At 37.8% G+C, this 25,458-nt stretch overlaps 1 protein-coding gene and 1 long non-coding RNA gene across 4 annotated transcripts in view; one reads left to right on the top strand and one right to left on the bottom strand.

The window, feature by feature from the left end:
- LOC141584318 (uncharacterized) overlaps window positions 1-25,458 on the bottom strand; it is an 885,764-nt gene that overhangs the window by 774,353 nt on the left and 85,953 nt on the right. The gene's annotated exons all lie outside the window — the stretch shown is intronic.
- Window positions 13,854-15,313, top strand: LOC101027967 (G2/mitotic-specific cyclin-B2-like). Its single transcript, XM_010338613.3, is given in 1 exon segment — window positions 13,854-15,313. A coding segment is annotated over 1 exon segment (1,206 nt). The 5' UTR covers window positions 13,854-13,958; the 3' UTR covers window positions 15,165-15,313.

Below are 25,458 nucleotides of genomic sequence, written 5' to 3'. Positions count from 1 at the left end.
ATGCCTATAACTGTGCTGATTAATGGAGACACGAAAAAGATGAGGGAAGAAGATAACAAACAAGCAGCCAAGCAATATTTCATTTGAACCTGTAAGTAGGTGTGATGTGGTACTGATAAGAGTGTGTATTTTGTGTATTTAAAGTGGAGAGTTCTATAAATGTTAATTAAGTTTACTTGTGGAGTATTATCTTAAACGGCATTAATGATCTTTCTTATTTGTTATCTAACTGGACTTCTTGAGGCCTGCAACATTCTTCTTTATGAATCACTTTCCAGCCAGGGGTATATTTAAGCTGATTTTTAGGATTTCATGATTTATCATAGACGAATGCGTGGCTTCCAGAGATATAGTGATATATATCACATCTATAGTCATAAAACAAAATGTATAGTGTTTTTATATGTTTCATTTTTTTCTACTTTATGGGTTATAAGCATCAATATATAAATTTTCAAGAAAAAAGGTAAACATGCACTATAAATTTATATTTGTATGTTTCAATATATTTTACGATCTTCATGATTCTTAGCAAGAGCCATAAGATATATTCTTTCAACTTTCAAATAAAATTTCCAAAGATACTTTTTCCCCTTAAATTGTTAACAATTAAATTATATCTCTACCTTCTTTTCTACATCATAGAGTTATGATGGAAATAAAGAAAGAAATCTGAAAGAATGTTTAGCTCTTAGAAGGAAGAGCAGTATATAAAGGTAAAGTATTCTGTTATTTACGAATTCAAGATATATCTTGAAATAGAGCATTTTATTCTATATATACAGATATGTCCCAGAATCATTACTTTCTATCTCAATAAAAATTATATTATTGACTGCTATTCTTTTCTCTGTAATGAGTCCTCAGATCTAAAATATTTCATTGAAATGATCTATTTTCAGTATTGAATATAGTGCATCCCATTGAGAATAAATGGCCACCCACTTGTTTCAAAGGGGGAAATTACACAGATGTAGATTACTTATGAAAAACTTTTTTAAAAATCCACCCACAATAGGCAATGAAATTTCAAAGTAAACATCAAGTATGATATGAAATTAGGAGAAGGAAGTAGCATCCTGATAAATAGCTCCATTCCTTCATTTTTGAATTATCAAAGTGTTATTATTTTTCATACCGGCATTTGTCAGTATTAGAAAACTTAAGAGAGAACTAATTTTTAGGCAAAATACAAGCAATTATTAAATCCAGGTGATGAATACTTGGATGTTTGTTATGTCACTCTCTCTACTTTTCTGTCTTTTTTTTAAATTGACATAATAAAAAGTTGTTTTATCCCAAAGTTTTAATCACTCTCATTTCACCAACAAATGACTCCTTTTTGATCAGCACTAGTACTAGCAAAGCAATTCACTTTATTAATCTCTCTACTTTTTACAAAATAAATTGATAAAGTAGTGTCTGATTTAAACTAAATAGGCCAACTAATACATGTTCACATAAGAAAAAGCCCTGTCTTCATTACCCCTTGCCTCTGTGCAATTTATGTAATCTGTTTCAAGAATACATCACACATGTTCTACGTATCACAGCAAGCAACCTCTAATAATTCCCAGAAATATCATTTATGTTTATTACCCCCAAAGGATTTCCTAGGTACTCCTGCTTGTGGACTCATTGATGTTCATGCAAGTATATATCATTTTCATAGACATTATTTATTTTTTTCTGCATTATAATAAGACCTTTTCTTTTGATAGTCGTATTGAAGGAAATGAGCAGCAAAACAAGAGATTTTTATCAAGCAAGTTCAATTAGCCACTCAAAGAGTACCCTAAATATTAGATTGATCTTGAATCTAATTTTAAATGATAACTAGTATTTACTGAGCACTCACTATTTTCCTAGTTCTGGGCTTAGCACTCTCATTTCATCTTCTCATTTAATTCTCATAATAATAATAACTCAATATGTACTATAGCTGTAGAGAAAATTCACCTGTCTCACAGAACTATTATTTGATATATTACTGTCTTCTTGTAAAGTTTAGAAATTTGCAATGATGTCACCCATAGTCACTGGGTCTGATTTGAAGTGACTTTTCTTGCACATTCAAAACTTCTCCATTTCTGCTTCTCCTTTGAGTCCTGTGTTTCTGGGCTCCATGACTATACTCTTGTGAGCAAGTGATTTGAACCCTGTGGTGTAACTTCAGCCTCTTGCTATGAAATTGCTTAATCCTATGGACTCTATTTCACCACATTTCTTTAGGCTGGATAATCATCCTCCACATATTTCTAAGTTATTGCTTATTTTATCCATTGCATCCTTTCAACAAGTTACCCTACTGACACATTCTACTCTGGGCTGCAGCCATATACCTTCTACATGCATAGTAGGTGAAAACAGACTTCACTCTCCAAGGGTTTCTTCATGGAGTTTTGTTGTTGTTAGTTCCTTGAATCTATTTCTGTTATTTGGTTCTATCAATTCTCCAAAGTTGATTTGAGGAAACCAACCCTGGTTGATTCATCATCTTCATAAAAACCAGATGCCTTGACATTGCTTATTTACTTATTATTAAAAGTTACACTTGGAAAGATATAGGCAATCATGGAGGATGGGAGGCAGGACTTGACTGCAGCTCTTGACAGAGCAGCTTGTGGAAGCTTGCGCTGTAAAATTTAGCTCTAGATTGACTGCAAGTACAAACCATGAATCCCAAGAGGACCCAGACCCTTTTAAAGGATGCAGACTGCTTCTGCAGGACCTGGGAAACACCCCAAATACTGTGAGTTCCCCAACTGTGGAAGTGGGAAAGGGAGACCCTCCTCTCCTGAACACACACCCCCACTGGAGAAGCTGAAGCTCTGTTTGCAGGAAAAGTTTCTGACTTATCTGAAGCTGAGTCAATTTAGAGAGTCGAAAAAAATACAGAGGTACAGGAAACAGCAGAAAGGCCCTGGGAGCTCACTGCATCCTCTAGCAGACCATTCCAGCCTGGTATGACAGGGATCTATCAGAAGGGTGAGCAGAGGAGTAGGGGGTAAAACTACACAGGAAAAAGGAAGTCTCTAGCTGAACTTTGTAACAGTTTGAACAGGGCAAGAAGCAACCTGACCAGTAATAAGGAGAGGCTGCAAATTCAGTGTGTAGACTCCACAGGTAGGGGAAAAAACAAGTCTATTTCTTTTGCAGCTGGGAGGCGGGTAGCCCAGGGCAACTTTTCAAGCACATCTTGCTCACCACCTGGAAACAGACTCAGGGCTGTTGGGGATGGCATGGTGGGAGGGAGACCAGCCCTTCAGTTTGCAAGGGAGCTGGGTGAGACCTGTGACTGCCAGCTTTCCCCCACTTCCCTGACACATTGCATGATTCAGCAAAGGCAGCCATAATCATGCTGGGTACACAACTCCAGTGACCTAGGAATCTCACTCCTATCCCCGACAGCAGCCACAGAAAGAACCACCCAAGGAGAGTATGAGCCCAGACACACCTAGCCCTGCGCCCACCTGATGGTCCTTTCCTATCCACGCTGGTAGTGGAAGACAAAGGGAATATAATCTTGGGAGTTCTAGGGCCATGCCCACTGCCAGTCCCTCTCTATACTAATACAGCTGATGCTTTCTGGAAAATGCCACCTCCCGGCAGGAGGCCAACCAACAGAAAAATAGAGCATAAAATCATCAAAGCTAAGAACCCTCACAGAGTCCATTGTACCCCCCAGCCACATCCACTGAAACAGGCACTGGTGTCTATGGCTGAGAGACCCACAGATGGTTCACATCACAGAACTCTGTGCAGACAACCCCCAGTACCAACAAGAGCTGGGTAAACTCTCTGGGCAGCTAGACCCAGAAGAGAGACAATAATCACTAACGTTTGACTCACAGGAAGTCACATCCATAGGAAAAGGGTGAGAGTACTACATCAAGGGAACGAAAACCCCATGGGTCAAAAGAATCTGAACAACAGCCTTCAGCCCTAGATCTTCCCTCTGACAGAGCGTACTCAAATGAGAAGGAACCAGAAAACCAACCCTGGTAATATGACAAAACAAGGCTCTTAAACACCCCCCAAAAAATCAAACTAGTTCACCAGAAATTGATCCAAACCAAGAAGAAATTCCTGATTTATCTAAGAAGGTATACAGGTGGTTAGTTATTAAGCTAATCAGGGAGGGACAAAAGAAAGGCAAAGTCCAATACAAAGAAATCCAAAAAATGATACAAGAAGTAAAGAGAGAAATATTTAAGGAAATAGACAGCTTAAAGAAAAATAAGCAAAACTTCAGGAAACTCTGGACACACGTTTGAAATGTAAAATGCTCTGGAATGTCTCAGAAATAGAATTGAACAAGTACAAGAAAGATTCAGAGCTGAAAGACAAGATCTTGAGACTAACCCAATGCAACAAAGACTAAGAAAAAAGTGTAAGAAAAATATGAACAAATTCTCCAAGAAGTCTGGGATTATGTTAAATGACCAGACTTAAGAATAGTTCGTGTACCTGAAGAAGAAGATAATTTTAAAAGCTTGAAAAAAATATTTGGAATAATAATCGAGGAAAACTTTCCTGGCCTTGCTAGAGGCCTCGACATCCAAATAAAAGAAGCACAAAGAACACCTGGAAAATTCAATGCAAAAAGATCTTCACCTAGGCACACTGTCATCAGGTTATCCAAAGTTAAGATGAAGGAAAGAATCTTACCGAGCTATCAGACAGAAGCACCAGGTAACCTATAAAAGAAAACACATAGATTAACAGCAGATTTATCAGCAGAAACCCTACAAGCTAGAAGGGATTGGGGCCCTATCTTCAGCCTCCTCAAACAAAACAATTATCAGCAAAGAATTTTGTATCCATCAAAATGAGGCATCACACGTGAAGAAAAAATACAGTCATTTTCAAACAAACAAATGCTGAGAGAATTCATTATTACCAAGCTACCCCTACAAGAACTGCTAAAAGTAGCTCTATGTCTTGAAATAAGTCCTGGAAACATATAAAAACTGAACTTCTTTAAAGCACAAATCATTCAGGACCCATAAAACAAAAATACATATTAAAAACCAAAACCAAAAAAAAAAAAAAGTGCACAGGCAACAAAAAGCATGATGAATGCAACATCAATGATGAATACTAACATTGGATGTAAATTGTCTAAATGTTCCACTTAAAAGATACGGAACCACAGAATGGAGAAGAACTCACCAACCAACCATCTGCTACCTTCAGGAGACTCACCTAACACATAAGAACTCACATAAAGTAAAGGAGTTGAAAACAGGCATTTCATTCAAATGGATGCCAAAAGGGAGCAGGGATAGCTATTCTCATATCAGACAAAACAAACTTTAAAGCAATAGCAGTTTAAAGAGACAAAGAGGAACATTCATGTAATAATAAAAGGCCTTGTCCAAGAGGAAAATATCACAATTCTAAACATGTAACACCTAACACTGGAGGTCCCAAATTTAAAAAACAATTACTAATAGACCTAAGAAATGAGATAGACAGCAACACAATAATAGTAGGGGACTTCAGTACTCCACTGACAACACTAGACAGGTCATCAAGACAGAAAATCCACAAAGAAACAATGAATTTAAATTATACCTGGAGGGAATGCTAGCAAGATGGCCAAATAGGAACAGCTCCAGTGTGCAGCTCGCAGCAAGACTGATGCAGAAGGCGGGTAATGTCCGCATTTCCAAGTGAGGTACCTGGTTCATCTCATTGGGACTCGTTGGACAGTGGATGCAGTCCAAGGAGGGTGAGTCTGAGCAAGGTGGATCATCACCTCACCCAGGAAGTGTAAGCAGCTGGGGAGTTCCCCCTCCTAGCCAAGGGAAGCCATTAGAGACTGTACCCTGCCCTCCAGCCCAGATGCTGTGCTTTTCCCATGGTCTTCACAACATGCAGACCAGGAGATTCCCTCTGGTACCTACAAGACAAAGGGCCTTGGGTTTCCAGCACAAAACTGGGTGGCCTTTTAGGAAGACACTGAGCTAGCCACAGCAGGTTTTTTTTTTTTTTTCATACCACAGTGGTGCCTGGAACACCAGCAAGACAGAACCACCCACTCCTCTGGAAAGGTGGCTGAAGCTAGGGAGCCAAGTGATCTGACTCTGTGGGTCCCACACCCGTGAAAACCAACAAGCTAAGATCCACTGGCTTGAAATTCTCACAGTTGGCACAGCAGTTTGAGCTTAACCTGGGACATTTAAACTTGGTTGGGGGAGGAGAGGCATCTCGCCATTGCTGAGGCTCCAGTAGGCAATTTTAACACCACAATGTAAACAAAGCCCCCAGGAAGTTCGAAATGGGTGGAGCCCATAGCTGATAAACACGTAATACAGGAGAGCTCTGGCTGGAATCTCGTGGGTACCCTACTGAGATGAAGCTACCAGAGGAAGGAACAGGAAGCAATTTTTGCTCTTTGGCAGCCCCTACTGATGATTCACAGGCAAGCAGTGTCTGGAGTGGACCTCCAGCAAACTCCAGCTGACCTGCAGCAGAGGGGACTGACAGAAGGAAAACTAACAGACAGAAATCGCTTCAGCATGAACAGAAAAGATGTTCACTCAGAGAGGCCATTCAAAGGTCACCAACTTCAATGAACAAAGGTAGATAAAGTTTCAATAGCTGAATCAATTAAGCAGATTAAAGGATATCAGAGATTAAAGATCAGCTCAATTAAATGAAGCAATAAGACAAGATTAGATTAAAAAACAGTAAAAAGAAACAAAGCCTCCAAGAAATATGGGATTACATGAGAAAACCAAATCGGCATTTGATTGATATACCTGAAAGTGATAGGAAGAATGAAACCAAGCTGGAAAATACTCTTCAGGATATTATCCAGGAGAACCTTCCCAACGCACCAAGTCAGGCAAACATTCAAATTCAAGAAATACAGAGAACACCACAAAGATACTCCTCAAAAAGAGCAACCCCAAGACATATAATCATCAGATTCATCAGAGTTGAAAGGAAAGAAAAATAATAAGGGCAGCCAGAGGGAAAGGTCAGGTTATCCACAAAGGGAAGACCATCAAACTCACAGCAGATCTCTTGGCAGAAACCCTACAAGCCAGAAGAGACTGGGGGCCCATATTCAACATTCTTAAAAAAGAGAATTTTCAACCCAGAATTTCACATGTAGCCAAACAAAGCTTCATAAGTGTAGGAGAAATAAAATCATTTAAGAATAAGCAATGGCTGGAAGATTTTGTCACAACCAGGCCTGTCTAACAGTGTTCCTGAAAAAAAGCACTAAACATGGAAAGGAACAACCAGTACCAGCCACTGCAAAAACATATCAAATTGTAAAGACCATTGAAACTATGAAGAAACTGCATCAACTAATGGGCAAAACAACCAGCTAGCATCATAATGGCAGGATCAAATTCACACATAACAATATTAACCTTAAATGTAAATGGGCTAAATGTTCCCATCAAAATACAGACACTGAAAAATTGGATAAAGAGTCAAGACCTATCGGTGTGCTGTATTCAGGAGACTCATCTCATGTGCAAAGACACATATAGGCTCAAAATAAAGGGATGGAGGAAGATTTACCAAGCAAAGGGAGAGCCAAAAAAAAGCATGGGTTGCAATCCTAGTCTCTGATAAAATGGACTTTAAACCAACAAAGATCAAAAGAGACCAAGAAGGTCATTACATAATGGTAAAGGGATCAATGCAACAAGAAGAGATAACTCTCATAAATATACATTCACCCAATACAGGAGCACCCAGATCATAAACCAAGTTCTTACAGACCTACAAAGAACTTAGACTCCCACACAATAATAGTGGGACACTTTAACACTCCATTGTAAATATTAGAAAGATACATGAGACAGAAAATTAACAAGGATATCCAGGACTTGAACTCCAATCTGGACCAAGTGGACCTAATAGACATCCACAGAACTCTCAACTCCAAATCCACAGAATATATATTTTTCTCAGCCCCACATCACACTTATTCTAAAACTGACCACATAACAGGAAATAAAACACTCCTCAGCAAATGCAAAAAAACATAAATCATAACAATCTCTCAGACCACAGTGCAATCAAAATAAAACTCAGGATTAAGAAACTCACTCAAAACCATACAACTACATGGAAACTGAACAACCTGCTCTTGAATAACTACTGGATAAATAATGAAATGAAGGCGAAATAAAGAGATTCTTTGAAATCAATGAGAAGAAAGACATAATGTACCAGAATTTCTGGGACACATTTAAAGCAGTGTGTAGAGGGAAATTTATAGCACTAAATGCCCACAAGCGAAATAAGAAAAGATTTAAAACAGACACCCAAACATCATGATTAAAAGAACTAGAGGAGCAAGAAAAGACAAATTAAAGGAGCTAGCAGAAGACAAGATATAACTAACATTAGAGCAGAACAGAAAGAGATGGGGACACAAAAAAACCCTTCAAAAACTGATAAATCCAGGAGCTTACTATTTGAAAAGATCAGCAAAAATAGATAGACCATTAGCCAGACTAATAAAGAAGAGAGAAGACTTAAATAGACGCAATAAAAAATGATAAAGTGGATATCACCACCAATCTCACAAAAATACAAACTACCATCAGAGAATATTATATACACCTCTATGCAAATAAACCAGAAAATCTAGAAGAAATGGATAAATTCCTGGACACTTACACCCTCCCAAGATTAAACAAGGAAGAAGTCGAATCACTGAATAGACCAATAACAAGGTCTGAAACTGAGGCAACAATCAACAGCAAATCAAACAAAAAATATTCAGGACCAGAGGGTTTCACAGCTGAATTCTACCAAAGGTTCAAATAGGACCTGGTACCATTCCTTCTGAAACTATTTCAAACAACACAAAAAGAGGGAATCCTCCCTAACTCATTTTATGAGGCCGACATCATCCTGATACCGAAAACTGGCAGAGATACAATTAAAAAAGAAAATTTCAGGCCAATATCCATGATGAATACTGATGCAAAAGTCCTCAATAAAATACTGGCAAACCAAATCCAACAACATATCATAAAGCTTATCCATCATAATCAAGTCAGCTTCATCCCTGGGTTGCAAGGCTGGTTCAACATACACAAATCTGTAAACATAATCCATCACATAAACAGAACCAAAGAGGAAAAACCACATGATTATTTCAATAGATACAGAGAAGGTCTTGGATGAAATTCAACAGCACTTTATGCTAAAAACTCTCAATAAACTAGGTATCAATGGAACATATCTCAAAATAATAAAAGCTATTTATGAAACCCACAGCCAATATCATACTGAATGGGCAAAAACTGGAAGCATTTCCTTTGAAAACTGGCAAAGACAGGATGCCCTCTCTCACCACTCCTATTCATCTTAGTATTGGAAGTTCTGGCCAGGGCAATCAGGCAAGAAAAAGAAATAAAGCATATTCAATTAGGAAAAGAGGAAGTCAAATTGTCTCTATTTGCAGATTAAATGATTGTATATTTAGAAAACCCCATCATCTAAGCCCAAAATCTCCTTAAGCTGATAAGCAACTTCAGCAAAATTTCAGGATACAAAATCAATGTGCAAAAATCACAAGCATTCATATACACCAATAACAGACAGAGGGCCAAATCATGAGTAAACTCCCATTCACAATTGCTATAAAAAGAATAAAATACCTTGGAATACAACTAGCAAGGGATGTGAAAGATCTCTTCAAGGAGAACTACAAACCACTGCTCAAAGAAATAAGAGAAGACACAAACAAATAGAAAAACATTCCATGCTCATGTTTAGGAAAAATCAATATCATGAAAATGGCTACACTGTCCAAAGTAATTTATAGATTCAGTGCTATCCTCATCAAGCTACCACTAACTTGCTTCACAAAATTGAAAAAAAAACTATTTTAAAATTCATATAAAATCAAAAAAGAGCCTACATAGCCAAAACAATCCTAAGCAAAAAAAAAAAAAAAAAAAAAAAAAGGCTGGAGGCATCATGCTACCTGACTTCAAACTATACTACAAGGTTATAGTATATCAAAATGGCATGGTTCTGGTACCAAAACAGAGATATAGACCAATGGAACAGAACAGAGGCCTCAGAAATACTGCTACGTGTCTACAACCATCTGATCTTTGACAAACCTGACAAAAACAAGCAATGGGGAAAGGATTCCCTATTTAATAAATGGTGGTGGGGAAACTGGCTAGCTGTATACAGAAGGCTAAAACTGGATCTCTTCCTTACACCTTATACAAAAACTAACTTGAGATGGAATAAAGACTTAAACTTAAAACTTAAAGCCATAACAACCCCAGAAGAAAACCTAAGTAATTCCATTCAGGTCATAGGCATGGGCAAGGACTTCATGACTAAAATACCAAAATGGCAACAAAAGTCAAAATTGGCAAATGCCATCTAATTAAACTAAAGAGTTTCTGCACAGCAAAGTAAAGTATCATTAGAGAAACAGGCAACCTACAGAATGAAAGAAAATTGTGTCATCTACCCATCACACAAAGAGCTAATATCAACGATCTACAAAGAACTTAAACAAATTTCAGGAAAAAACAACCCCTTCAAAAAGTTGGTGAAGGATATGAACAGACACTTCTCAAAAGTAGACATTCATAAAGCCAACAAACATGAAAAAAAAGCTCATCATCACTGGTTATTAGAGAAATGCAAATGAAAACCAAATTGAGATACCATCTAACACCAGTTAGAATGGCAATCATTAAAGTCAGGGAACAACAGATGTTGGAGAGGATGTGGAGAAATAGAAACACTTTTCACTATTGGTGGGAGTGTAAATTAGTACAACCATGGTGGAAGACAATGTGGCAATTCCTCAAGGATCTAGAACCAGAAATACCATTTGACCTAGCAATCCCATTACTGGGTATATATCCAAAGAAGTATAAATCATTCTATTATAAAGACACATGCACACATATGTTTACTGTGGCACTTTTAACAATAGCAAAGACTTGGAACCAACCCAAATGCCCATCAGTGATAGACTGGATAAAGAAAATGTGGCATATATACACCATGGAATACTATGCAGCCATAAAAAAGGATGAGTTCATGTCCTTTGCAGGGACATGGATGAATCTGGAAACCATCATTCTCACAAACCTAACACAAGAACAGGCAACCAAACACTGCATATTTTCACTCTTAAGTAGGAGTTGAAAAATGAGAAACATGGACCCAGGGAGGGGTACATCCCACACCAGGGTCTGTCAGGTGATGGTGGGCTAAGAGAGAGATAGCATTAGGAGAAATACTTAATGTAGATGATGGGATGATGGATGCAGCAAACCACCATGGCAGAATGAACACTGGGTCAAAAATCAAATCAAGAAGAAATTAAAACTTTTTTCACACTGAATGACAATAATGACACAACCTGCCAAAACCTCTGGAATACAGCAAAGGCAGTGCTAGGAGGAAAGTTCATAGCCCTAAGAGCTTATATCGAAAAGCCTGAAAAGGGCATAAACTGGCATTCTAAGGTCGCACCTCAAGGAACGAAACAAGAACAAACCAAACCCAAATTCAGCAGAAGAAAGGAAATTACGAAGATCAGAGCAGAAATAAATGAAATTGAAAAAAAAAATACAAAATATAAATGAAACAAGCTGATTCTTCGAAAAGATAAATAAAATTCACAGACCATTAGCAAGATTAACCAATAAAAAGAAGTGAGAATATCCAAATAACCTCAAGAAATAAAACAGGAGGTGTTACAACTGATACAACTGAAATACAAATTTCATTCAAAGCTACTATGAACACTTTTATGCACATAAACTATCCTAGCTGAAATCAGGAAGAATTAGATAACCCTGAACAGACCAATAACAAGCAACAAGATTGAAATGATAATTTTAAAACTACCAATAAAAAAGGAATCCAGGACAAGACAAATATTCACAGCAAAATTCTACCAGACATTCAAAGAACTGGTACCAATCCTATTGACACTATTCCATAAGATAAAGAAGGAAGGAAGGAAACCTTCATAGTTTATTTTATGAAGCCAGCATCACCTTAATACGAAAATCATGGAAAACGTAACCAAAAAATAAAACTGCAAACCAATATCCTTGATGAACACTGATGTTAAAATCCTTCACAAAATACTAGCTAACTGAATCCAACAACATATCAAAAAGATAATTCAACAAAATTAAGTAGGTTTCATACCAGGGATGCAGGGATGGTTTCATATACATAAGTCAATAAATGTCATACACCACATAAACAGAATTAAAAACAAAAATCACATGATCATCTCAAATAGATGCAGAAAAAGCATTTGACAAAATCCAGCATCTCTTTATGATTAAAACTCTCAGCAAAATATGCATACAAGGGACATACCTTAATATAATAAAAGCCATCAATGACAAACCCACAGCCAACATAATACTTAACAGCGAAAGTTGAAAGCATTTTTTTCTGAGAACTGGCACAAGACAAGGATGGTCACTCTCATGGCTCCTCTTCAACATAGTACTGGAAGTCCTAGCCAGAGCAATGGGACAAGAAAAAGAAATAAAGGGCATCCAAATTGGTAAAGAGGAAGTCAAACTATTACTGTTTGCTGTTGATATAATCGTTTACCTTGAAAACCCCAAGGACTCCTCCAGAAAGCTCCTAGAACTGATAAAAGAATTCAGCAAAGTTTCCAGATACAGGATTAATGTACACAAATCAGTAGCTCTTCTATACACCAACAATGACCAAGCAAAGAATCAAATCAAGAACTCAGCCCCTTTTATAATAGCTGCAGAAAAAATAAAATACTTAGGAATATACCTAACCAAGGAGTTAAAAGAGTTCTATAAGGAAAACTACAAAACACTGCTGAAAGAAATCATAGATGACACAAATAAATGGAAATACATACAATGCTCATGAATGGGAGGAACTAGTATTGTGAAAATGACCATACTGCCAAAAGCATTCCAAAAATTCAACAGAATCCCCATCAAAATACCACCATCATTCTTCACAGAATTAGAAAAAAAAATTAATATGAAACAAAAAAAGAGCCTGCATAGTCAAAGCAAGACTAAGCAAAAAGAACAAATCTGGAGGCATCACACTACCTGATTTCAAAATACACTAAAAGGCCATAGTCACCAAAACAGTGTAGTACTGGTATAAAAATAGGTGCATAGTCCAATGCGACAGAATACAGAACCCAGAAATAATTCCAAATGCTTACAGCCAACTGATCTTCAACAAAGCAAACAAAAACATCAAGTGAGGAAAGAACACCCTACTCAACAAATGGTGCTGGGATTATTGGTAAGCCACATGTAGGAGAATGAAACTGGATCCTCATCTCTCATCTTATACAAAAATAAACTAAAGATGGATTAAAGACTTAAACTTAAGATCTGAAACTATAAAAATTCTAAAAGATAACATTGGAAAAACCCTTCTCTACATTGGCTTAGGCAAGGATTTTATGACCAAGAACCCAAAAGCAAATGCAATAAAAACAAAGATAAATATCTGGGACCTAATTAAAGTAAAGAGCCTTTGCAAGGCAACAGAAACAGCAGAGTAAACAGACAACCCACAGACTGGGAGGAAATCCTCACAATCTATACATCTGACAGAGGACTAATATCCATAATCTACAATGAACTCAAACAAATCAGTAAGAAAAAAACAATCCCATCCAAAAATGACATGAATAGACAATTCTCAGAAAAAGATATACAAATGACCAACAAACATATGAAAAAATGCTCAACATCACTAATGACCAGGGAAATGCAAATCAAAACCATAATATGATACCACCTTAGTCTTGCAAGAATGGCCATAATCGGAAGATTCTCAGCGCTGCAGGTCCCGAGAGCATCCCTAACGGCGCCTACCTAGTACGCTAGTGCCCTCCCTTTTCAGTCCGCGTCCCTCCCTGGGCCGGGCTGACACTCTTGCCTTCCCCGTCCCTCATGGCGCTGCTCCGACGCCCGAAGGTTTCCAGTGATTTGGAGAATATCGACACTGGTGTTCATTCTAAAGCTAAGAGTCATGTGACTATTAGGCGAACTGTTTTAGAAGAAATTGGAAATAAAGTTACAACCAGAGCAGCACAAGTAGCTAAGAAAGCTCAGAACTCCAAAGTACCATTTCAACCCACCAAAACAGCAAATGTCACCAAACAACTGAAACCTACTGCTTTTGTCAAACCAGTACAAATGGAAACGTTGGCTTCAGAGTGGCTGTAGGGTCCTTCTTCCACACCTGAAGATATCTCCATGAAGGAAGAGAATCTCTGCCAAGCTTTTTCTGATGCCTTGCTTTGCAAAATCGAGGACATTGATAATGAAGATTGGGAGAACCCTCAACTCTGCAGTGACTACGTTAAGGATATCTATCAGTATCTCAGGCAGCTGGAGGTTTTGCAGTCCATAAACCCACATTTCTTAGATGGAAGAGATATAAATGGACGCATGCGTGCCATCCTGGTAGACTGGCTGGTGCAAGTCCACTCCAAGTTTAGGCTTCTGCAGGAGACTCTGTACATGTGTGTTGCCATTATGGATCGATTTTTACAGGTTCAGCCAGTTTCCCGGAAGAAGCTTCAATTAGTTGGGATTACTGCTCTGCTCTTGGCTTCCAAGTATGAGGAGATGTTTTCTCCAAATATTGAAGACTTTGTTTACATCACAGACAATGCTTATACCAGTTCCCAAATCCGAGAAATGGAAACTCTAATTTTGAAAGAACTGAAATTTGAGTTGGGTCGACCCTTGCCACTACTCTTCTTAAGGCGAGCATCAAAAGCCGGGGAGGTTGATGTTGAACAGCACACTTTAGCCAAATATTTGATGGAGCTGACTCTCATTGACTACGATATGGTGCATTATCATCCTTCTAAGGTAGCAGCAGCCGCTTCCTGCTTGTCTCAGAAGGTTCTAGGACAAGGAAAATGGAACTTAAAGCAGCAGTATTACACAGGATACACAGAGAATGAAGTACTGGAAGTCATGCAGCACATGGCCAAAAATGTGGTGAAAGTGAACGAAAACCTAACCAAGTTCATCGCCATCAAGAATAAGTATGCAAGCAGCAAACTTCTGAAGATCAGCACCATCCCTCAGCTGAACTCGAAAACCATCAAAGAACTTGCCTCCCCACTCATGGGAAGGTCCTAGGCTGCGTGTCCCTTGGGGACGTGTGCCTCATTGTGCCCTGTTTCTTACTGGTTTAGAACTCTTGATTTTGTACATAGTCATCTGGTCTGTCTCATGAAACCTGAGACCAATTTTCTAAATATATACTGAAGAAAAATAAAGAGATTGGTTTTTTGCAAGGTTAAAAAAAAAAAAAAAAAAAAAAAAGAATGGCCATAATCAAAAAATCAAAAACAGTAGATGTTGGTGTGGATATGGTGAACAGGGAACACTTCTACACTGTTGTTGGAAATGTAAACTACTACAGCCACTATGGAAAACAGTGTGGAGATTCCTTAAAGAACTAAAAGTAGAACTACCACTTGATCCAGCAATCCCACTACTGGGTACACACACACACACATACACACACACACACGCACACACATAAATATATATATATATAAATATATATATAAAAATAAATGTATATATATACGTGTGTGTGTATATATATATATATATGTATATATATATATATATATATATATATATATATATATATATATATATAATGGAATACTACACGGCCATAAAAATGAATGAATTAACAGCATTCGCTGTGACCTGGATGAGATTGGAGACTATTATTTAAGTGAAGTAACTCAGGAATGGAAAACCAAATATTGTATGTTCTCACTGATATGTGGGAGCTAAGCTATGAGGACGCAAAGGCATAAGAATTATACAATAGACTTTGGGGACATGGGGGGAAGAGGGTAAAGGGGTGAGGGATAAAAGACTACAAATATAGTGCAATGTATACTACTCAGGTAATGGGGGCACCAAATTCTCACAAATCACTACTAAGGAACTTACTCATGTAACCAAATACTAACATGTAACCCAATAACTTATGGGTTGAAAAAAGGATTAAAAAAAAGAAAAGCTAATTTGTAACTCCTTAAGCTTGTGGGATACAGGACTAGTATGTGACTTATGACTGAAAATAAAGGTCTACCAGAGTCAAGGATGACCAAAAAAAAAAAAAAAAAAAAAAGCCACACTTATGAATGAAGCCATAATTTGTGTTAAATTCTAAAATCATGGTCAGAGATTATATAATTAATAAGCCCAGAGACAACTAAGTGATGGGAAGAATATTCCCTACAAGCTTATTGACATGTCACATACAATGCAAGAAATTTGTCTGTCCACATAATCCTTCCTTGGCCCAGAATGCAATTGAAAATGTTATAAGAGGAACAAATTTTAAGTCACCTGTCTTCTCTGCCTAACTCAGCCTGTGAGAAACACACAACAGCCAGTGCTCTGAGCCACTCATGAAACTAAGTTGTAGTTTTAAGTTCTAGCCTGTAGATATTTACAGAGCAGGCATCATATAATTTTTGTAGGTCCTAATATCTAAAAGTCTTGAATATGGGAAAACTCTCTTCCCAATTGCATCAGCTATACCTACTAAACCTGGGGTCCACTGCCATCTCAGGCCCCACTTGGTCCAAACACACTGCTAAAGCCAAAGGCTGTATAGTTCCAGAATAATCTGTATCAGTTGTACCGCCATTAGGTCTGAGAGTCTCTTAAGGTTGGTGTGGCCAGAGTTTAATGAGACCTCTCCTCACCTGCAGCCACCATGTTGCTGAGGTCTGCATTACATGGCCCCCATACTTGTCAGATCCACCTTATATTTGCCAAAGCTTCCAAACCTCAACCCTCACCTTTACTGAATATCTTGTGGGTTTTTTTTTAATATGTTTGATTTTTTGTAAGTTTGTTTTTTTTGGAGACAGTCTCACTCTGTTGCCCAGGCTGTAGTGCAGTGGTGTGATCTTGGTTCACTGAAATCTCTGCCTTCCAGGTTCAAGTAATTCTCCTGCCTCAGGCTCCCGAGTAGCTGAGATTTCAGGCATACCACCACACCCAGTTAATTTCTGTATTTTTTGTAGAGATGGAGTTTTGCCACGTTGGGAAGGCTGGTTTCAAACTTCTTACCTCTGGTGATCCACTTGCCTCAGCCTCCCAAAGTGCTGGGATTACAGGTGTAAGCCACTGTGCCTGGCTGAATATCTTGCTTTTGATTTGGACAGAAGCTGAGAAGTATTTATTCATGGCCATGTTGACCCATATTAAAATGGCCACTTACAACAGAACAACCACTCACCAATGGACAAAGCTTACATACTCTGCACCAGATGGCTCCATTAAGGATGAGAGAAGAAACTTCATAATTGACTCCATGGACAGTAAGTGAGAAGTAAATGTTATGAGGAAGTTTATGCCAGCATACAAGAAAACTTAGACTAAACTAGATTAAAATCCTTTTTTAAAAAGTTGACATGGAAAACAGAAAGTCTAAATAACTCTGTTAAGTAAATGAATTTGTAATTTCTTAAAAAAAAAAAACGAGGTCAGAATCACTTCACTAGTGAATTTTATCAAATATTTAAGGCAGAAATAATATCAAAATTACACAATCTTTTTCACATATCCTAAAAGGAAAGAATACTTCCAACTTGTTTTATGAGGTTAGCATAACTCTGAATTCAAAAGAGTACAAGAACATTATAAGAAAAAGATTAGACCAAAACCTTTAAGAACACAAAAATACTCAACGAGATTGTTGCAAATTGAATCTAGCAATATATACAAAATAATAATAAGACATGGCTAAGTGAAATTCATTCCAGGAATGCAAGATTGGTGTAACATAAGAAAATCTAATCAATGTAATTCACATTATTTCCATAGTAAAGGAGATAAAATGTTTCTCCTAAGAGAAAACAAACAAATGTGTACACTTTCACTATTTGACAGTGTACAGAGGTCTCAGCAAGGGTCAGGACACAATTTGAAAAGACAGTGAGACAGAGACAGAGATACCTATTACAAAGAAAGATATAAAACAGTATTTATTCAAAGATGACATGATTGTATACTAAGATTTCAAAATCCTGAGTAATCTACTTTTTAATAGACTTTGTCAGAGCACTTTTAAATTTATAGAAAAATTAAGCAGCAAATGTAGAAAGTTCCCATATACCCCCTCACCCCTCTACACATAGTTTCCCCTATTAGAATCTTGCATTTGTGTGTTCTGCTTGTTAAACTGAACTAACCTTGATACAATTAACTAAAGTCTACAGTTCACATTAAGTTTCATCCTTTGTGTTATACAAGTTCTATGGATTTGGACGAGCTCATCATGTCAGGTATCCATATTTACAGTATCATACGAAACATTTCATCTCCTTAAAACTACATTGGCTCTACCTATTCATCTCTCAAAGACTTAGCAAGCACTGATCATTTTACTGTCTCAACAGTTTTGCTTTTTCCCGATATCATATAGTTGAAATCACATTGTATAGAGCTAATTCAGTTGGACTTCTTTCACTTAGAAATGTGCCTTTATAGTTCCTCCATGTCTTTTTATAGCTTGACAAACTCATTTTTTTCTTTTTTTTTTTTTTTACTATTCAGTAGCATTCCATTGCATGTATAAACCAGTTTGTTCATCCATTTAACTATTAGAAGACATCTTGATCAGTTTCTAGCAGTTAGGAATAAGGCTGCTACAGACATTCATGTGCAGTTAGGGGTAAATGCTTAGGGGCATGATTGCCAGATAATATTGTAAGCCTATGTTTAGCTTTATACAAAATTGCCAAACTCTTCCAAAGAGGCTATGAGTTTTACCCTTGCTCCACATGAGAGGCTATGAGTTTTACCCTTGCTCCACATCCTCAACAGCATTTGGTAGTGTCATTATTCTGTGTTTTATGTAGAAATCCATTTTTTAAAACTACTAGAACAAACAAGTGAATTTAGCAAAGTTGTAAGATACAACGTCAATATATAAAACAATGTATTTCTATATACTAGCAACAAATGATTAGAAAATAATATTTTATTTTATTTATATATATGTTTTTATTTTAAGTTCTGGGATACATGTGCTGAATGTGCAGGTTTGTTACCTAGGTATACATGTGCCATGGTGGTTTGCTGCACCTATCAACCCATCATTTGGGTTTCAAGCTCCATATGCATTAGGTATTTGTCCTAATGCTCTCCTTCCTCTTGCCCCCCAACAATCTACAAGCCCTGGTGAGTGATGTTCCCCTCCCAGTGTCCATGTGTTCTCATTGTTCAACTCCAATTTAAGAGTGAGAATATGTGGTGGTTGGTTCTATGTTCCTGTGTTAGTTTGCTGAGAATGATGGTTTCCAGCTTCATCCATGTCCTGGTAAAGCACATGAACTCAGTCTTTTTTATGAATGCATACTACTCCATGGTGTATATATGACACATTTTCTTTATCTAGTCGATCATTGATGGGCACTTGCATTGGTTTCCAGCCTTTGCTATTGTGAATAGTGCTGCCATAAACATACATGTGAATGTGTCTTTATAGTAGAATAATTTATAATCCTTTGGGTATGTACCCAGTAATGGGATTGCTGGATCAAACAGTATTTCTGGTTCTAGATCCTTGAGGAATTGCCACATTGTCTTCCACAATGGTTGAGTAGATTTATACTCCCACTAACAGTGTAAAAGCATTCATAAGAAAATGATATTTTAAAATGCTATTTACAATAACATAAAAATAAGAATAAATTTCATTAAAACACTGAAAACTAAAAACCATTTCTTTTTTTTTTTTTTTTTTTTTTTTTTGAGACAGAATTTCGCTCTTGTTACCCAGGCTGGAGTGCAATGGCACGATCTCGGCTCACCACAACCTCCGCCTCCTGGGTTCAGGCAATTCTCCTGCCTCAGCCTCCTGAGTAGCTGAGATTACAGGCACGCGCCACCATGTCCAGCTAATTTTTTTGTATTTTTAGTAGAGACAGGGTTTCACCATGTAGACCAGGATGGTCTCGATCTCTCGACCTCGTGATCCACCCGCCTCAGCCTCCCAAAGTGCTGGGATTACAGGCTTGAGCCACCGCGCCCGGCCAAAACCATTTCTTAAGAACATTTAAAGATCTAGATAAATGAAGACAATCTAAAGAAATATATGTTATGGTCATATATTTGAAGATTCAACATTATTAAACTATCAATACTTCCCTCAAATTAATCTATATATCCAATTCAATCCTAACCAAAATCCCAATAAAAAATTTTTTAACCATTGAACTCATTTTACAATTTTAAAGAATTTAGAATAGCCAAAAGAATTTTGAAAAACAACAAAGTTGGAGGATTTACACTCCATGATTTCAAAATTTACTATAAAGCTATAGTAGTTGTTACAATGTGACCTTAAGCCAAAAATAGAGAAGTAAAACAATGGAACAAGATAAAGTATTAGTTTGCTAGAGTCGCTACAGTGATTAGGCAGATGTATTAGTTTTCTAGAGTTGCCACAGCAATGTGATAAAGACTGGACAGCTTAAAATAGAAATGTATTGTCTTAGTTTTAGAGGCTAGAAATCTCAGATCAAAATGTTAGCGTGGTTGGTTCCTCCTGAGAGCTGTGAAGAACCTCTTCCATTCTAGGTTAGTTTCTGGTTGTTTGCTGGCAATCTCTGGCATTCCTTGGTATCTGCTACATCACTCTAATCTCTTCCTTCATCTTCACATGGCATTCTCTGTGAATGTGTGTGTCTGGCTCTCTGTTCAAACTGTCCCTTTTCAAAAGGACACCATTTTCTTTGGATTAGAGCCCACTCTAATGACTCATTTTAACTTGATTACCTGTTTTTATAAAGACTGTAAGTAAGGTTACATTCTGGGGTACTGAGGGCTACTATCCCAACATATAGTGTTTGAGGTGATACAAATTCAACTGACTACAAAAGATAAGCATGTACCTGGCCCAGGATTCAGTGCAATGTAAAGAGGAAGTCTGACTGGACAGGAGGAACTATGAACTCAGACGCCACCTCATGCTCACAGGGTGACCAGCAAATTAGTAACAGTGTGTGTGAGCTACAACAGTGCTAACTGCCTTGCTCCAACTTTCCATGAATAAAAAGAAGATCGTTGCTGCTTAATGTCTGCATTCCAAATCCTGTGCAAATTTTCATGCCCACAGCAACCAGAGAGGGAAATCCTAGAAAGCGTAGTTCCAGTCTAGTTAAGGTGACACAACAGCAAATCCACCCCAAACTCATACAACACAATGCAGACAAAATGCAATTTTTAAACGAATAAAAGGTTTAAATATACCTTTTATAAAGTGAGATATATGAATTGTCAACAAACACATTTAAAGGTGTTTATTTCCATTAGTCTTCAGGAAAGTACAAATTAAAATCATAAGGACATACTACTGAGTATCTCCCAAATGGCTAATATTAAAACAAAAAACTGAGCATATCAATGTTGACTGCAATGAGTTTTTAAATTTATCTTGAATCACATGAAAATACTTTGTCCAGCCAATAGTATATCATTATGGTAATTGAAAATGATGCTGTGTCTTTATATTTTATTCCTCTACCAACTAAAGGGGACATAGGCACATGCCAGGCATGTGCCGAAATGTTCACATTCTAATTCCAGGGTCTGTGAATATGTAATTACGGTTACATGGTAAAGGGAAATAAAGGTTGCAGAGGAAATTTAAGTTGCTAATCAGCTGACCTTAAAACAGAAAGATTATCTTGGATTATCCAATGGCCCCAGTGTAATCACAAGGATCATTCAAAATAGAGGGAAGCAGAAGAGGGAGGATCAGAGAAAAACATTTAACAACAAAAGCAGCATCAAAGCTAAATTGCTGGCTTTGAAGATGGAAGAATGAGACTCCAAGTCAGTGAATGTGAGCAGGCTCTAGAAGCTAGAAAAGACAAGGAAACAGATTTTCTCCTAGTACAACCAGAAAGTAACAAAGCCAGGTGAGCACCTAGGTTTTAGCCCCAAGCAACTTGTGTTGGATTTCTGACCTACCAAACTGTGAGATAATAAATTCATGGTTTTAAGTTTGTAGTAATTTGTTACATCAGCCACAGACAACTAACACAAGCAGATATTAAGGTTATTTTACAGATAAAATAAAGCAGAGAAGTCCAGTGTTATCTGGACCATCACCAGCTACTGACAGGGGCCCAGACTGCCTACACCTTATGTTTTTTGGCTCTCACTCCATGGTTCCTTCCACAGTGCCAGCCAGCTTTCTCTGTGTAAGAGCAGGATCATGTCAGCAAAGGACCCAAAGAAATTACGAGCAGTGTGACCCAGAGTAGGAACGGGTCTTAGCTTTCTGGTAAGAAAGTCATATACATTTCTACTCTCAAAAGTTCATGGACAGGCAAGACACGGTGGCTCACACTTGTAATCCCAGCACTTTGGGAGGCCGAGTTAGGAGGATCACTTGAGGCCAGGATATGGAGACCAGCCTGGGAAACATAATCAGACCTAATCTCTAAAAAAAAATTAATTAGCTGGGGAAAGCTGGAAGCATTCCCACTGAAAACCAGCACGAGACAAGGATACCTTCTTCTCTCACCACTCCTATTCAATATAGTATTGGAAGTCCTAACCAGTGTAACCACGCAAGAGAGAGACAAAAAATGCATCTAAATAGGAAGAGAGGAAGCCAAACTATTCCTGTTTGCAGATGACATGCTCTTATAACCAGAAAATCCCATAGTCTCAGCCCAAAAGCTTCTTGTTAATAAACAATTTTAGCAAAGTCTCAGGATACAAAATCGGTATGGAAAACTCACTAGCATTTCTATACACCAACAATACTCAAGCCAAGAGCCAAATCAGGAATGAACTCCCATTCTCAACTAACATAAAACAAAGAAAATACCTAGGAATACAGCTAACTGGGGAGGTGAAAGACCTCTATCAGGAGAACTACAAACCACTACTCAAAGAGATCAAAGATGACACAAACAATTGGAAAAACATTCCATGATCATGGAAAGGAAGAATCATCATCATTAAAATGGCCATACTGCCCAAAGTAATTTATAAATTGAATGCTATTCCCATTAAACTACAAATGACATTCTTCACAGAACTAGAGAAAACTATTTTAAAATTCATATGAAACCAGAAAAGAGCCCAAATAGCCTAGGCATTCCTCAACAAAAAGGGCAAAGCTGGAGGCATCACACTATCTGACTTCAAACTATTGTATGGGGCTACAGTCACCAAAACAGCATGATACTGGTACAAAAACAGGCGCATAAACAAATGGGAAAAAATAGAGAACCCAGAAATAAGACCACACACCTACAATTATCTGATCTTTGATAAACTTTACAAAAACAAGCAATGGGGGCCGGGCACGGTGGCTCAAGCCTGTAATCCCAGCACTTTGGGAGGCCGAGGCAGGTGGATCATGAGGTCAAGAGATCAAGACCATCCTGGTCAACATGGTGAAACCCCGTCTCTACTAAAAATACAAAAAATTAGCTGGGCATGGTGGCGTGTGCCTGTAATCCCAGCTACTCAGGAGGCTGAGGCAGGAGAATTGCCTGAACCCAGGAGGCGGAGGTTGTGGTGAGCCAAGATTGTGCCATTGCACTCCAGCCTGGGTAACAAGAGTGAAACTCTGTCTCAAAAAAAAAAAAACAAGCAATGGAGAAAGAATTCCCTATTCAATAAATGATGCTGGGAAACTGGAAAGCCATAGGCAGAAGGTTGAAACTGGACCCCTTCTTTACACCTGTATGAAAATTAACTCAAGATGGACTAAAGACTTAAAGGTAAAACCTAAAAGTATAAAACTCTGGAATAGAACCTAGGCAATAACATTCAGGACACAGGCACAGGCAAAGATTTCACGTCAATGATGCCAAAGCAACTGCAACAAAAACAAAAATTGACAAATGGGAGTTAATGAAACTAAAGAACTTCTGAACATCAAAAGAAACTACCAACAGAGTAAACAGACATCCTACAAAATGGGAGAAAATTTTTGCAAACCATGCATCCAACAAAAGTCTAATACACAGCATCCATAAGAAACTTAAACAAATGTATAAGGAAGAAACTACACCATAAAAAGTAAGCAAAGGACATGAACAGACACTTTTCAAAAAAGAGGTACTTGCAGCCAACAGCCATGTGAAAAAAAGCTCAATATTATTGATATTAAAGAAAAGCAAATCAAAACCACAATGAGATACCATCTCACATCAGTCATAGTGGCTATTAATAAAAAGTCAAAAAGTAACAGATGCCAGTGAGGTTTTGGAGAAAAAGGAACACTTATACACTATTAATGAGAGTATAAATTAGTTCAGCCATTGCGGAAGACAGTGTGGCAATTCCTCAAAGACCTAAAGAGAGAAATACAATTTGACCCAGCAATCCCATTAAAGAGTATACACCCAAAGGAATATAAACATTATATTTATTTATATCTATTATAAAGACACATGCACATGTATGTTCATTGCAGCACTATTCACAATAGCAAAGACATGCAATCAACCTAAATGCCCATCAATGAGAGACTGGATAAAGAAAATGTGTTATATATATACACCATGGAATACTACGCTGCCATAAAAAAGGACAAGATCATGTTCTTTGCAGGAACATGGATGGAGGTGGAAGCCATTATCCTTAGCAAACTAACACAAGAACAGAAAACCAAGTATTGCACAGTCTCACTTCTAAGTGGGAGCTAAATGATGAGACCATATGGGCACATAGAGGAGATACTGGGACCTACTTGAGTGTGGAGAGTGCAAAGAGGGAGAGGATTTGGAAAAATAACTAAGGGGTACTAGGCTTAATACCTGTATGATGAAAAAATCTGTACAACAATCCTCCATGACACAAGTTTACCTATGTATCAAACCTGCACTTGTACCCCTAAACTTAAAATAAAAGTTAAAAAAAATATATTAACCAGGTGTGGTGATGCATACCTGCAGTCCTAGTTACTCAGGAGGCTGAGGTGGGAGGATCACATGAGTCCAGGAGTTCAAGATTATAGTGGGCCACCATGATCACATCACTCCATTACAGCCTTGATAACACAAGACCCAGTTTCTAAGAAAAAATTAATCTTTGTGAACCTTAACTAACATGAGAGCACTCTCTTTTATTTTTTTTTTCTTTTCTCCCATCCCCTCCCCTCCCCTCCCCTTCCCCTTTTCTTTTCTTTTCTTTGTTCTTTTCTTTATTGAGACAGAGTATTGCTGTCACCCAGGTTGGAGTGGAGGGGTTCAATCTCAGCTCACTGCACCCTCCACCTCCTGAGTTCAAACAGTTCTCCTGCCTCAACCTCCTGAGTAGCTGGAATTACAGGCACATGCTACCATATCTGCCTGATTTTTTGTACTTTTTAGTAGAGAAGGGGTCTCGCCATGTTGGCCAGGCTGATCTCCAACTC

Source organism: Saimiri boliviensis, chromosome 4 (genome assembly GCF_048565385.1).
Source record: "Saimiri boliviensis isolate mSaiBol1 chromosome 4, mSaiBol1.pri, whole genome shotgun sequence".
NCBI lineage: Eukaryota > Metazoa > Chordata > Mammalia > Primates > Cebidae > Saimiri > Saimiri boliviensis.
This window is presented reverse-complemented; position numbering and strand designations above follow the sequence as displayed.